This window comes from Micrasema longulum, unplaced genomic scaffold (genome assembly GCF_059751315.1).
Source record: "Micrasema longulum isolate JH-2025_06_02 unplaced genomic scaffold, ASM5975131v1 h1tg000256l, whole genome shotgun sequence".
Lineage (NCBI taxonomy): Eukaryota > Metazoa > Arthropoda > Insecta > Trichoptera > Brachycentridae > Micrasema > Micrasema longulum.
Genome location: NW_028277461.1, coordinates 241,999 through 255,664, shown reverse-complemented (window position 1 = coordinate 255,664; position 13,666 = coordinate 241,999). Strand labels below are relative to the sequence as shown.

The following is a 13,666-nucleotide window of genomic DNA, read 5'->3' as shown; positions in this document are numbered from 1 at the left end:
AGGGATTTTTTGTATAAATTATTCAAAAATAAAAAAGAAGTTTTTCGAACTTTCATTTTATTTATTACTTTGTTATAAATTATTATTAAACAATTAAATAACATAGACTTTTCTTAGTTGGTGACTCTCAAATGTAAAAGAATCGGATTGTGGTCCCGTGGCATAAAAGTGGTATAAAAGGCCCCAAAAGTGACATGTTTGAGTAAATCATATGAACGAAAATATTACTTTTTTAATAAAAAAATGGTAAAAATTAGGGTTTATGTCATACTGAAAAATCTCGCTCAGTAATTCTGGTTGGAATCGAATCAGTAACATAATATACGGGAACAAAACATGCTAACCGATTTACGACATTGGACAAAACAGCTCTCAGTGACAAAAGATTTGTGTAAAATATAAAATATAATATACACTTATTACTTCGAATTTCAATAATTACTCGTAGGTGATCAAACAAAATATACTCAATCAAAAGTTTCATTTAGTTTTCAAAAACTCAAATAATTAGATAATGTTGTAAACACAAACAAATTGAGAAACGAGTTAGTACTGAATCGCTTAACTTGTTTAATATAAAAAATCATTTTGTACATTTAATTAGATTTCAGCCCATGTAATAATTATTCTCCATTTCAAAGTTAAGTGTTGGATAATGGAAAGTTTGCAAAGGACCGGTTAACCATTGAAATTTGACTTTCATCTCTTTATCGTTAAACTCGAAATAATAAAACAAGAATGGTAAATATAATATAGGGGCTTCAATTAGTAAGTAAATATAACTTAAAGGGGTTTGTTTATTATATTTTACATACTTTGTTGATTTCACAAAAATACATTAAAATAATAAAAATAAAAAAACTTATGCATTTAATTTATTATTTTAAAAAAATGTGTAAATGTATTTGCTGTAGCAAAGGAAGTTTTTAAACATGAATCGAAAGTATATTTTTTATAGAGAAAAAACTAGATTTTTCATCAAATTCAGGAAAAATAATATTTTTATAAGATTTAATTGTGCATAGGTGCAAAATTAGTGTATTAACTCATAATATTATAAATCAAACACTGATTTGAGTCTATTGAACACTTTATTTTATTTTTACAAATATAAAAACAAAAAAATCGTGGCAATTGCTTCGCCTTGTTAGGGCATTTTTAAACAAATGTGAAGATTAGATGGATTGAATGTCCTTATAAAGTTATATGATTCAAGGTACTTAAGTAGAAAAAAAAACAATCTTATCAACTATAGCATGTACATTAATCATAATTGAGGGAAAAACCAATGCTTAAAGGCAAGGCTAAGTGTTTAATAATAATGGGGAATTCAGGTATTTATATTTGAATTTTAGAGAAAATATAACAAAATAAGTATTAATTGACATACATGTATGTATTGTGAGGTAATTAATGAAACTATATAGTTTTATTACTTAAGATAATTGTTGTCAAAAATAAATTAATAATATTATAATAGGTTGCTGTTCATTTTAATTTAAAAACATGATTTAAATATTATTGCCACAAAATTTTTGTTTTTATATTCGTAAAAATAAAATAAAGTGTAAAGTAGACTCAAATCAGTGTTTGATTTCTAATTTTATAAGTTTAAATACGGAGCTCTACTAAATAAACACCAAATCAATCAATTAGTGTTTAACATAATCACAAATTGAAGGATCACTAATCACTAATTTCCATGCTGTATTGATCGCTTTTTGTATTTAAATATGCTCATACAAATAATATGATTGTAAAAAACGAACTCTCTTTCTAAACACAAGCACTTTGCTCCTTAGAGGATAGAAACGTTGAATTTAAAATTAAAAAATATATTTATACATAAAAACGTGAAAATCTTTTTTCTTTAAAAGTAAAAAAATATTTTGATTTGTTATGTTCCCGTTCGAGCAAATTATTATTTGTTAAAAGGAAACAGCTAGAAAAATTCAAATAAACGTTGCTTATAAACTACATTATATTATTATTTTGTAAAACAGAATGTCTTTATAAAACTGCACAGTTAAGACAACAGACGGAATCATGTGCAAATTTTATTTGACTGTTTTTTATGTATTTATCTTACTTCTTTACTTTTGAAAATCAAAAAGCGCAAAAAATGTGTAATCCAAAGGTATTTTGTTAAAAAAAACAAAGCCCGGTGATTGTATCTGATTTTTTACTTTAGATTGTAAGTAAATAGGAAGGGTATGTTTGGGTACTAAATGCATTGTGTAAAGCGTGTCTGCGTATGTAGAATTATGTCGACAAACATCGTCGAAAACAGTTAAGTTAATAAACGTGGTAAATATAATAAAGCGGTAAAATGCAAAACATTCAAACTCCACTGCATTAAATTTGCAATAGTTCACTGCGCTGTGACAGAATTTGGGTTTGTTTAGTTTCACTTTGACTTTACCATGCTTGGCTCATTTCGTGTTTCGTCCAAATATACACAGCATGGTTAAGTAATGGTGGATTGATCTTTATTTATTTTTTATTTTAAAGAAACAAACAGTCGACAGTAATAAAATAACATTAAAAAATAATACAGCTTAAAGACCGACCAGCAAAGTTACCAAAAAAAAATCATACATATTATTAATTTGTGTTACAACAAAAGGATGTGTTTATGTGTATTTGTATGAGAGTAAGTGTAGATGTGTGTTTATGTGTATTAGTGTGGGCGTAAGTGTTTAGGAGTGTGCATCATTAAATAGTAAGTGGAATCGTATCGCAACCAGAAATAATAAGTCTTTATTCATTTTTAAATAATTTAAGGGGTATGTAAAATATATCAATAGATGAAAAAAAAACATTAAAGTTAGAGCAAAAACGATAGAGGTGATGTGCATAGTTAGTGCTACAGATTGGCAGATGGAATAAATACTTATTTCTTGCCACGCGAAAGGGGACATTAAGATTAATTTTGGAGATTAGGTTACAAGAGTCTAATTTATTATTTAATAATTTATGTAAATAGCATAATTCAGATACAGTGCGTCTATTTTCAAGTGTAAAAATCCATTTTGTTTGGCAGATTGGCTGTTAAGTACAAAATAATTTAATGGCTACCCTCAGATAAAAGTCCTGTTAAATGAAATCGAGTGCAGATTTGTCGGCCTCCTGGTGTACTGGTAAGTTTATGATTTTGCCTGCCATTAAATAAATAACAATAATAAAAAATAATTGTAAAACGAAAAACATCAATCTAATCTATGTCTATTATTGTGTCTATTTTTAAAATTGTAGAAAAATGGGCATTTGTTGGGGCTTTATTTTTTAAAGTAGGGGTTAGTTCTGATCAACAATATTGTAATAGCAATCTGTCAAAAGGTAAGGCAGAACTATTTTTTTTTTTTGACAATTTACTCTTGGAAATTATAACAATAAATAATTCAATTACTTTAACATTTTAACGTAGAATATTACACTTGTGGGTTGTCATTAAGTTTGATAAAAATATTATTAACTCTCGTCATAAATTTGGTAATCGCTTATTTGCGGTCGCAAGTCCCATCTGCGAGAGTGAAGTGATGTTTTAGAAAAACTCAAAACCAAATAGTAATTTAAATCTATTGGATAAATAATAAGTATGTTGTGACAAAATATTTTGTTTTACTTAAATTTTGAGTCAAATTAAAGTGAATACTAAGTATAATCATTTTTGTAATTGACCCTCGGAGTATTAGATATGTATATTAAGAAACTGGTGCTATATAAGTTATACATAACAATTAAGTTATGAATACAATTTTTCTATTTGCACTGTTCAATAACAGCTCCAACGAGCGTATTTTGATTTTATACGTGAATACAATTTGGAATAGTTTGTTATTTTATTTACGTGTTTGGGCTTTCTAGGTTATTGTGTCATTCGCACTCTTTGTCGACATTTCAAACGAATTACAGAGTCTATTATCAGGGTTGTTTCAAGGATAACTCCATTTGTATCCAAGGTGTGTTCAGAAAATAACGGAAATTTTTTAATTTCGCAGGTTTGGAGAGTCTGATTTTGAGAGTTAAAATGGTCAGCTCTAATCATTGTTTTCTTTGTCTGTTGCAGCCGCTAAGGTTTAAGGTTAGGTGCGTTTGGCGTGCTCGGCGTTTTGTCTTGGCAATCCAGAATGCCTCCACTGGGACGATTGAGCCTTGGTTTTGACGTCATATCCATAAACTTCATTTAGTGACACCCGAGAAACTTCCATTCGCCGCTGTTTTTGTTCAAAGTTAAAAAAAAATGGAAATATTTTTTTTCTTTTCATACCCAAAACATTCATAAAAATTTCATGGCATAAACCAATGGATATGCCAACATTATCAACAACTTCTCTGATTGTGATTCGGCGATCGTTTATAACCATTTCATTAACTTTTTTCACGTTTTCATCGGTTGTTGATGCGCTGGGGCGTCCGGGCCGTTAGTCTTCAACGTCTTAACGGCCATCTTGTAAACGCTTATACCACTCGTAAACTCTTGTTCTACTCATAACAGACTCACTACAGACCTTTGTTAACATTTCACACTCTTTGTTTCACTTTATTTTATTTTATACACAAAAAATTACACAAATTCTCTCATAATTTTTTTTACCAAACGAAAATCGCCTAGCTCATAAAAACCTGTCTAACCTTAGCGGTTGCCATAGATAAAGTAAACAATGAATAAAGCTGAAAATTTTAGCATACTTCAGGGGCATGTATACTCGTACCAAAATAATACACAATTGACAATTGGACTCTCTTTGAGACTATTGGACAAACCTGCGAAATTTAATTTCCCGCTATTTTCTGAACACACCTTGTATATTGATGCTGTAGTGTGGCGAGTAGGATTTTTCAAATACACCAGTTAAGGCAAATAATCGACCCCGTGACCGTGAGAGTTAAGAAGGGTAAATGCAAATAAAATACAATGTTTTGTAGTTTGTTTCCCAAACTAGTCTTCCTTTATTTCAGTAGTATCTGCTGCATTGACTTTTTTTAACGCTGGTAATTTTTTCTCAGTTAAAAGCGTAATAATTCTAATGATTGGTGACTCAAAAGTTATTGAGAAAACAAAAGCAAAAATATGACTGAAGATTATTATTCCTTGTCCTATGGGTACCTAAAAAGAAGAACATAAACATTAATACACAAAATAAGGCTATTTTTTTCATGAAACAACTCGTTCACGGTTTGTCAGAGGTTTGTCTCAGAGGTTTGTCAGCAGGTGAGAAAGAGACGATGTGAAATAAAGTTATAAAAATACACCACAACATATTGACTAATTAAAAAAATATATTTTGGATTTTTTCCTTGCTCCTCCTGTCGCAAGTTTCACAATTAGCCATCCAAATGTACCACGACGCCTGTATTTAAATTGAGATTTTGTAAAATTTCTTGGTAATGTGTATAATTAAATTATTTTTTGTTAAAAAAACATACAAAAAAGTAGTGGTGACCATTTCTCTTTTTTAAAAAAACTTTAAATATTTTTTTAAATGTTGTATTTTCTGGTTTGTTTCTTTTGGTATATTTTTGTCAAATCAAGTTTGAATTTCTAAAATGTATTTTATTAAAAAGATATTCATGTAGGTTTACTTCAGTTAATAGTCCAGAAACAATGAACTATTGCATTGTAAAAACAACTCTTAACAGCTGGTGAAAATTTCTTTATAGTTGGTATGGTCGGTTGGTTAGTATTATCAATCACGTGACTTTCAAAGCAAAGGCATCAATCAACTGCGATTCGACGCCCATGTTGACAGCATCATAAAAAGTCTTCACGTGCGCTTGGCTTTGTTATGCGTAGCTCTACGTCGTTCACCAAGGAAAAGACACTCAAAATCATTTACTGTATGTTGCGCATTGGTGCAAAAAAACTTGAAATATCCTCTTGGAATATACGCATCACAATATGGAATCTTATGTACAAAGTGCAGATATAATGCATTGAAAATATTCTTAACAAATTTGTTAAATACATGTATTTTTGGTTGAAACTTGAGTTTAAATCCGATCAGGATATTCGAATATGTAAAACAAACATCACCTTTGTAAAAACATAGCAAAAAAACTGATTTAATTTATCTATTAAAAATTGCCTCTGGTTTGATTGACTGTCCTAAATTACTATCCAAACTTTCTATAGATGTTCCTCCAAAAGCTCTTAAGAATAACCTTATTTTTATTTTTTTATTTTTTTATTTATTGGGGATATCAACAGTAATACATGTAACAAAAATACAACAAATAAAATATACAGAGAATAAAACCAATGACAGATATCCACAGAAATACATTAAATACACGTACAATACATACTAGTGTGTTTGTGTGAGTGTAAGTGAGTGAGAGGGTGGGTGTTATATTGGAATGAGGGTGGACATGTGTGTAAATATTGCACAAGTGTCAAGTGTCGAAAATACAAATATATTTAAAATATTAAGAATCAGAGATAAAATATAATAAAATAAAATAAAATAAGATAAGATAAAATCAGACTTTATTATTGAAACTAAGTATAAGACAAAAAAGTATGTTTTAAGACGCGCATTTTAAATGTTATTTTTTTACAATCAAATGGATCAATAAGGGGAAAGTTCAAATTATATTCACTAACAAAACGTATAAGTGGAGAGTTCTGGGCATAGTTCGTACGAACTGCTGGCAGATAAATTATTCTTCATATTCCTCTTGTTTCATTTGATTATAGGTAACATTCACATTAATGGCGAACTTTTTAGTAATACCAAAATCATAAAACATAGAATTATTTGCAAATAATCCCCATGACGTGCGGCGTTTACTTTCGATATAATTCGTAATGTTTTTTTTTCTTTTCTTTTGGATTTAGATTACTGTTCATTTTATGTTTGAGAACATATTTGAACAAACTGTGGTGCTACTTGTGAAAACCTGTAATTGGCTTTTTTGTAATTTTTTTGTTCTTTATAAATGATAAATGTATCTGTTGATTGTCCAAATAAAAAATAAATAAAAATTGAAATGATGAAATTGAATAGATAATATAATGAAACAGTGAAAACGCTTCCTCAATATACCAAAATTCATTAAAAAAAATATTCTTCCTGTCGATTTTTCTCACACTAAAAAGAAATGTTACTCTTTTTGAGTGTTTTTTTATTATTAAAAATACCAAAACAATAAAAATATCCAATATTTTTTTGGCCTACTATGCCCCGCGAGCATTGGGGTCAAAATTTATGCGAGGGTACTTTTAATGTGTTAATTTGATTAACCAATGAAATATCGTCATGTAAAACCACCCTGAATTCAAATAGTTCGTGTCATCCCTCCTATAAATCGAACTCAAGACTTTAAGCATAGTAGGCAAATGTGCCATACTGGAACCTGAAAGGTAAAACTTATACTGCCCTGCCAAACCAAAAAGTCGAATCTGTTGAATTGCAAATTGTACAGGAGATTATTATTTTAGGCTTGGCCGATCAGATTTATTTTTTTAATAAGAAAATATCCTATATTTGAGAAAAAATAATGACTTATTAACTTAGTAAGTATGTGAGACTATCGAATATATATTACAAAAGCAAAACGAAAGTGTGCCGGGTTGTGTCCCGTGGCTCCCGTGTCGTGGACTCACGGATCAGAAGTCCAAGGTTCGCACCCCGCTCTACTATAACTTGGTTCCCATTTTCTAATAGTGAGTTATTTACAACTCGTTAAAAATAGCCCCAAAATTAAAACGCAAATATTTATTTTATAAAAAAAAATGCAGTTATAACTTTTTGGCTTAGCAAGGCAGAATAGGGTATACATTATACGTACAAATATTCCAATGAATGTTTCCAGTGTATTTTCATGTGTTCCAAAGATGAAACGTATTATTCCTGGATGAATTAAATAGCTACTATATGTTATCCTTGATAATGGTATCCAAAAACTATGGCTTAGAAAATGTGCTGTTTTACCTATAAAATTAATTGAAACATTAAAGAAATTAAAAACACCGATCTTATTCATTTAGACCGCATTTTTGTAAACGAGATTTTTAACTATTTACAAAAATTTTAAAATACATTATACCTAATACCGACTAAAGATTTTTCACTTTTGTAATTGCTGTAATTGTTGAATCTCTTGAAGTATTATAAAATTTCGTATTTAATATGTGGGAATAAGTTTCTAAAGATAATATTTGTAATCAAGCTCATGAGACCAATGTCTCAATATTGAACAAGTAAATGACATTTTAATAGATATCTCAAATAAATTAAATGAATTAAATTGGGGAAAGCAACATGCTGTAAATTTTTCTTATCTCAGCTTATAATATTATAATACTTTATGTTTCCCCTTTTCTACAACCTATATTGGTTTAAAAAGTCATAAAAAAAATCAAACATCAAAGTTTTACTGATTTTACTTTCCTAGAAAGTGTTATAAAAGGTTCCATATATTTAGAAATAATAAATAAAACACATGTTATTACAAACCTCCGTTTCCTGTTACACAGGCAACCGTAAAAAATAGCGTGGCTAAACCCCAGATCGATCTACTAAAAGTCATGTATAAGACTCTTATATACAATGAAACGTTACGATTAGAGAACATAAAAGTCATCGAAATCATTGTGATAATTGAAATGTACCATAAAACGTTGATCATCATCTGTAAGAAGTAAAAAAATTTACATATTTCCAATTTTGAGAATAGCGTGTCAAGCGTTATTTGATAAAAATAAGGAAATTGTACGATTTTGCTATTTTAAATCTCCGCTCTTTCAAAATAGCTCAGGTGAAAAAATGATTATTTTAATTTTCTAGAGAAAAGGTTTAAGTACAGTCGTAATTTAGAGCACAAATCAGAAAAGAAAATCAGAAAAATCTTGAGAAAAATCATCCGGATTTTTTTTTCTTACCGTGAGTCAAAATACACTGCACAACGGAGGCCACCGTTTTAAAAAGGTACAATTTCGAAATCACTAAATGTGTTATTATTTAAATTAATTTGTTAACGAATCTATAAATAAAAACCATGCATTTTTGTTTTATTTTAGCAATTAAAACCTTGTAGAACAAGTGCATTACTTTGCTAAGTCCAATCTTTCCGTTGTTTTTGCGTAAAAAATATCCAGCAAAAACTCCTGATAAATATAAAGAAAGTCTGCTCCAAGGAGTTGCGTAAAATAAATGGAAATTGTTCCACATATTATCCAAACTAAAAAAATACAATGAATTAATAGAGTAATGAAATAGTATGGCTATATTTTAAGAACGGTAAAAAAGTTAAGACCAGTTTTATCTTTAAAGACTTTGTATATATCACTTGTCAGGAGCATATTTGAATACAATTTAAGTTTCTAGACCCCATTTTACAAAGTTCATTCGTTAAATTTTGAGAGAGCGCAGATGATTTTTTTACGATTTATTAATTACATTACAAGTTTTGAATTTTTAAGCTATGACTTTTTAATAAATACACTTGATTTAGAAATTTTATGAAGAAGGCGGAAACTGAGTGATTTAAAATTTCTCTTTAAAATAATGTATGGCATTTTGGACTCTCCTGACTTACTAAATATGATTCAATTCATAATCCCTGTTAGGTCAACTAGACATTATGTGCCATTTCATTTAGAAATTTTTGCAACAAATTATGCTTATAATTTAAAAAATCAAAGACTGATTTGAGTCTACTAAACAGTTTATTTTATTTTTACAAATATAAAAACAAAAATTTTGTGACAATTGTTTCGCCAATTCAAAAATTAAAAAGAACAGCGACCTATTATAATATTATTGATATATTTTCTACAACAAATATCTTAGGTTAAAAAACTATAAAGCTTCATTAATTATCTCACAATACATACATGTATGTCAATAAATACTTACTTTGTTTTATTTGTCCGAAATTCAAATATAAATACTTAAATTCCCCATTACCTATTAAGCACTTAGCTTTGCCCTTAACTATTGCTTTTTCCCTCAATTATGATTAATGTACATGCTTTAGTTCACAAAATTATTTTTATTTTCGATTTAAGTATCTTGAATTATATAACTATATAAGGACATTCAATCCATCCAATCTTCACATTCATTTGAAAATGTCCTAACAAGGCGAAAAATCACAAAATTTTTGTTTTCATATTTTTTATATTTGTAAAAATAAAATAAAATGTTCCGTAGACTCAAATCAGTGTTTGATTTCTAAAATTATAAGTTTAAATATGGAGTTCTACAAAATTATATTCACATTTTTAAAGATTACATAGCCTAGGGAAAAAAATCAGTTGTATTGATATTTTTCACACTAGCCAGATCAAGTTTATACTTTGTATTAAATAAATTGTATAGGAATCTAACAATTGTTTAAATATTTATGTTAGAGAAAAATAAATGTTTTGACAAATACATGAATATGTACATAATATACATACATATATATGTATGTATGACCAGATTTTTGCAACTTTATTATTGAAATATTTTAAACAGGTTTATTTTTATTTTTTAATTATATGCATTTTCCAGATTCAGGCCACAGAAAAGATGGATGTCAGTTAAATGCTGGAAATAAAGCGATAATTTAATATTTATAAAAACCAATTTAGGTTAACTAAAACAGTTTCGGCCATTTTTGAGCAAGTTTATTTAAAGAGGTTTGACAACTTAAAAACGTAATATCTCAAAACTTCCTCTTTTGAAATTCATCCTATATACCCTGTACCCTTTAAATATAACTTGTTTTACTCTTGGAGGCCTCAAAAAAGAAAAAAATAAAACTTTCAGTTACGCTCACATAAACACTGGTTTCTTAAAGATTTTATGGACTATTTAAATCTATAAAATAAGTAAAACATTAAGTGTTCTATTTTTTCTTTTGTTTAAAAACGCCCATAGAGCTTTAAAATGATTACTTAATTAATATGTAATGTTTATGAATACACAATAGAAATTAATTCCCTTAATGAATTTTCAAATACATAAATGCAAATTAGTTTGCAAAACTAAAAGTCAAATTATCATTTGGATTCACAAATTATTTTTCACGACACAGGACTTGATTTTCAGAAGTGAGTTATAAAATAATTAAAAATCATCACTGTATTGATTTGGTCACTGTATGAAGATAACTGGTGAAATTAATGAATTATTAGTATTATAAAAATAACTGTGAAACAAAAAGCCATGTCTAGTTGGAACGATAAAATAATATAAAACATAAACAATCTATTTATTATTTAAATAATAGTTTATAAATGAATAGGAGGTACCTATTGTTCTCCTGCTCGATAGTAATAAAACATTTAAATTCCAAATTTTTTATTTAATATACCTGAAAAACGCTTTTTGCACTTGTTAAAGATTATATGAATTGCAGTCATAAATAGGGTTCCAAACTGCATATGCATTACTCTAGTTTGAAGCAAACAAAATGAAATTATGATTATTATTTTGCCAATACGTTAACTTTTACGCAAAGAAGAAACATAAACTATTAAATATAAATACCTTTGCAAAGGTAGTATGAATTTTTATTTTTATCAAACAATTCATACATAAGACATTAAAAAAATAATTTCTGATACTTACAACGGTATAAAGTCCATTACATAAGTCATGTATCCTAGAAAAATATTTGAAGATAAACTGAGAATTATACTTATCCATAAAGCCAACTTGAAGTGCCTGAAAAAACAAACGTTTTTGAAAATAAACTTAACATTTAAAATTTAAAACAACTGACAATAAATCTATGTATGCACCCACCAGGGGTGTGCCGTGAGGTTTTCGATTAGGGGAACAGTCAATTGGTCAGAGGAAACTGTGGGTGGGAGATAATTCCTCGGTCGACCCGCATGGAAACTACATATATGAGTTAGAGAAGACATATGAATTGTGGATCAGAATTTCCACTCAAATATATGGAGAAGTTAGAGGGTGTAATAGTTTCTTCGTCATTTCATTTTGAGCCAATTTAGTTGCCCATGATAATCAGATATGTAATTTTATTTCCTAATTTATTGATTTATTTAAACACTTTAAATACATGTTCAGCTTATATGCGTATGCATAATAAAGCCGGGCATATTCATTTGAATTGAAAAATAGAATCTACACTAAACCATGAAGATAGGAAGGGGAAAATAGAAAAGAAAAGAGAACGAAGATAGTCCATGCTGTGGTCGAGGTTGGAAGAGCTCTCTAAGATGAATATTCGAAGTGGGATTGACTAAAATATTATAGAGACGTGATAAAATTTGAATGTTTCTTCTATGCTTGATACTACGTCACTGTAATAACCCTTGTGACAGCGTGATGAAATAATTAATAATGTTTTTTTATCTCTGTGTATTTCGATTTCACCTTTTAAAATAATATTTATAAAATTATGATATCTCACCTCGTTGACAGAACAAGTAAGCTTAGTGCAATGGTAAAGAGTTGCATATCAATGCTAACAAACCATGTCCAGGTCATGCACATTTCTTCCCTGATGTATAAATTGTTAATAAAAAAGATATTTCTCCACCAAAACATCTCACATTTTATATCATTTCTTTCAATATCCCTTATAATTGTTCTTTTATAGTTCCACTTTGACATAAACTCCGTCAAACCAATTGCAATTACGTAGGGCGGCATTAATCTGAATAAAACAATATCGAGAAACATCACAAAATATTACTTTGCGCACATTGGAGTGTACAAAGCACTGCATTAGTAAACCAAATTTCAATTATGTGCCATGAAGGTAAAGTGATCGGTCCTACGCCCCGGGTGTCCATAAACAACTAAAAACTTCAGTTCAAAAACTTTTAACAACAATATTTCACGTCCACCTTGCCAGGAATTGGACCCAGGACCTCAAGAATGGTAGTCAACTACTTTACAACGAAGTGGACTTATCTCCACTCGATTAGTTTATTCAGGATTCTTACCCGAGGCAGACATCGAGTCGAAAAAACTCGTCGCCGTAGGAAATTTCTTTAAAGTCATTTGGAAAATCTTAATAATAATTTTATATTCTCTATCATAATTTTTATATCCTGATATTTTTTCTACTGATTTATTTAGTTTGGTAAAATGATGTTAATAAATGTGTGAATAAAGCGAAAAAAATGGGTTAAACTAGCAAAAATATACCTTATAAATCTATGAAGAATTCCATGCAAAATAGTTGATATTTTCTTTCCGAGAGATTCTACCTTTCCAGGCAGTTTTTTCAACTCCATATCATAAAATCCATAACCTAATAAAAAAGCACTGTAAAAATAAAAATATCTAAAGAAAAACAGTTTAAATGTTAATAATATAATAGGGTAACAGGGCAAACGCAAAACAAGCACTTCACTTTCACCTCCATGTGAACATATTTTATTCGTTTATAAAAAAGACTGAAGATTTCAGTTAGAAAATAAATTATTGTTGGAATATTAATGATAACATATTATTTAGCTGTCAGTGCATAAAATTTTGGTAAACGGCGTCTTCAAAGTTTCGTCGGAATTCGACGCGCAGCCAATTTTAAAAGATGAAAATTTTTGTCAATTACGTAATTAAGAGAACTTACATAGTAGAAACGTAAGTTTTCGCTTACTGTTTAAAGTCAATTGGTTTTGATGAGTTAATCTGATTTCTTATTGATAAGTGTTTATATTGACAATAAAATTAAATGCCATAGATGTTGG

General features: G+C 28.7%; 1 protein-coding gene across 2 annotated transcripts; it reads right to left on the bottom strand.

Moving 5' to 3' along the window:
- Positions 1 to 4,921: 4,921 nt before the first annotated feature.
- Positions 4,922 to 13,235, bottom strand: LOC148283170 (nose resistant to fluoxetine protein 6-like). 2 transcript variants are annotated; one of them, XM_088223919.1, is made up of 7 exons: positions 13,122 to 13,235; positions 12,379 to 12,624; positions 11,568 to 11,663; positions 9,057 to 9,186; positions 8,463 to 8,637; positions 7,795 to 7,937; positions 4,922 to 5,110 (listed from the first exon to the last, which is right to left on the bottom strand). In XM_088223919.1, the coding sequence occupies exons 1-7, from the start codon at positions 13,208 to 13,210 to the stop codon at positions 4,943 to 4,945; spliced, it is 1,047 nt and encodes a 348-aa protein (XP_088080045.1). In that variant the 5' UTR covers positions 13,211 to 13,235; the 3' UTR covers positions 4,922 to 4,942. The 2 variants fall into 2 exon arrangements, with proteins under 2 accessions (XP_088080045.1, XP_088080046.1); XM_088223920.1 differs by lacking the exons at positions 4,922 to 5,110; positions 7,795 to 7,937; positions 8,463 to 8,637; positions 9,057 to 9,186 and adding an exon at positions 10,467 to 10,541.
- Positions 13,236 to 13,666: the final 431 nt, after the last annotated feature.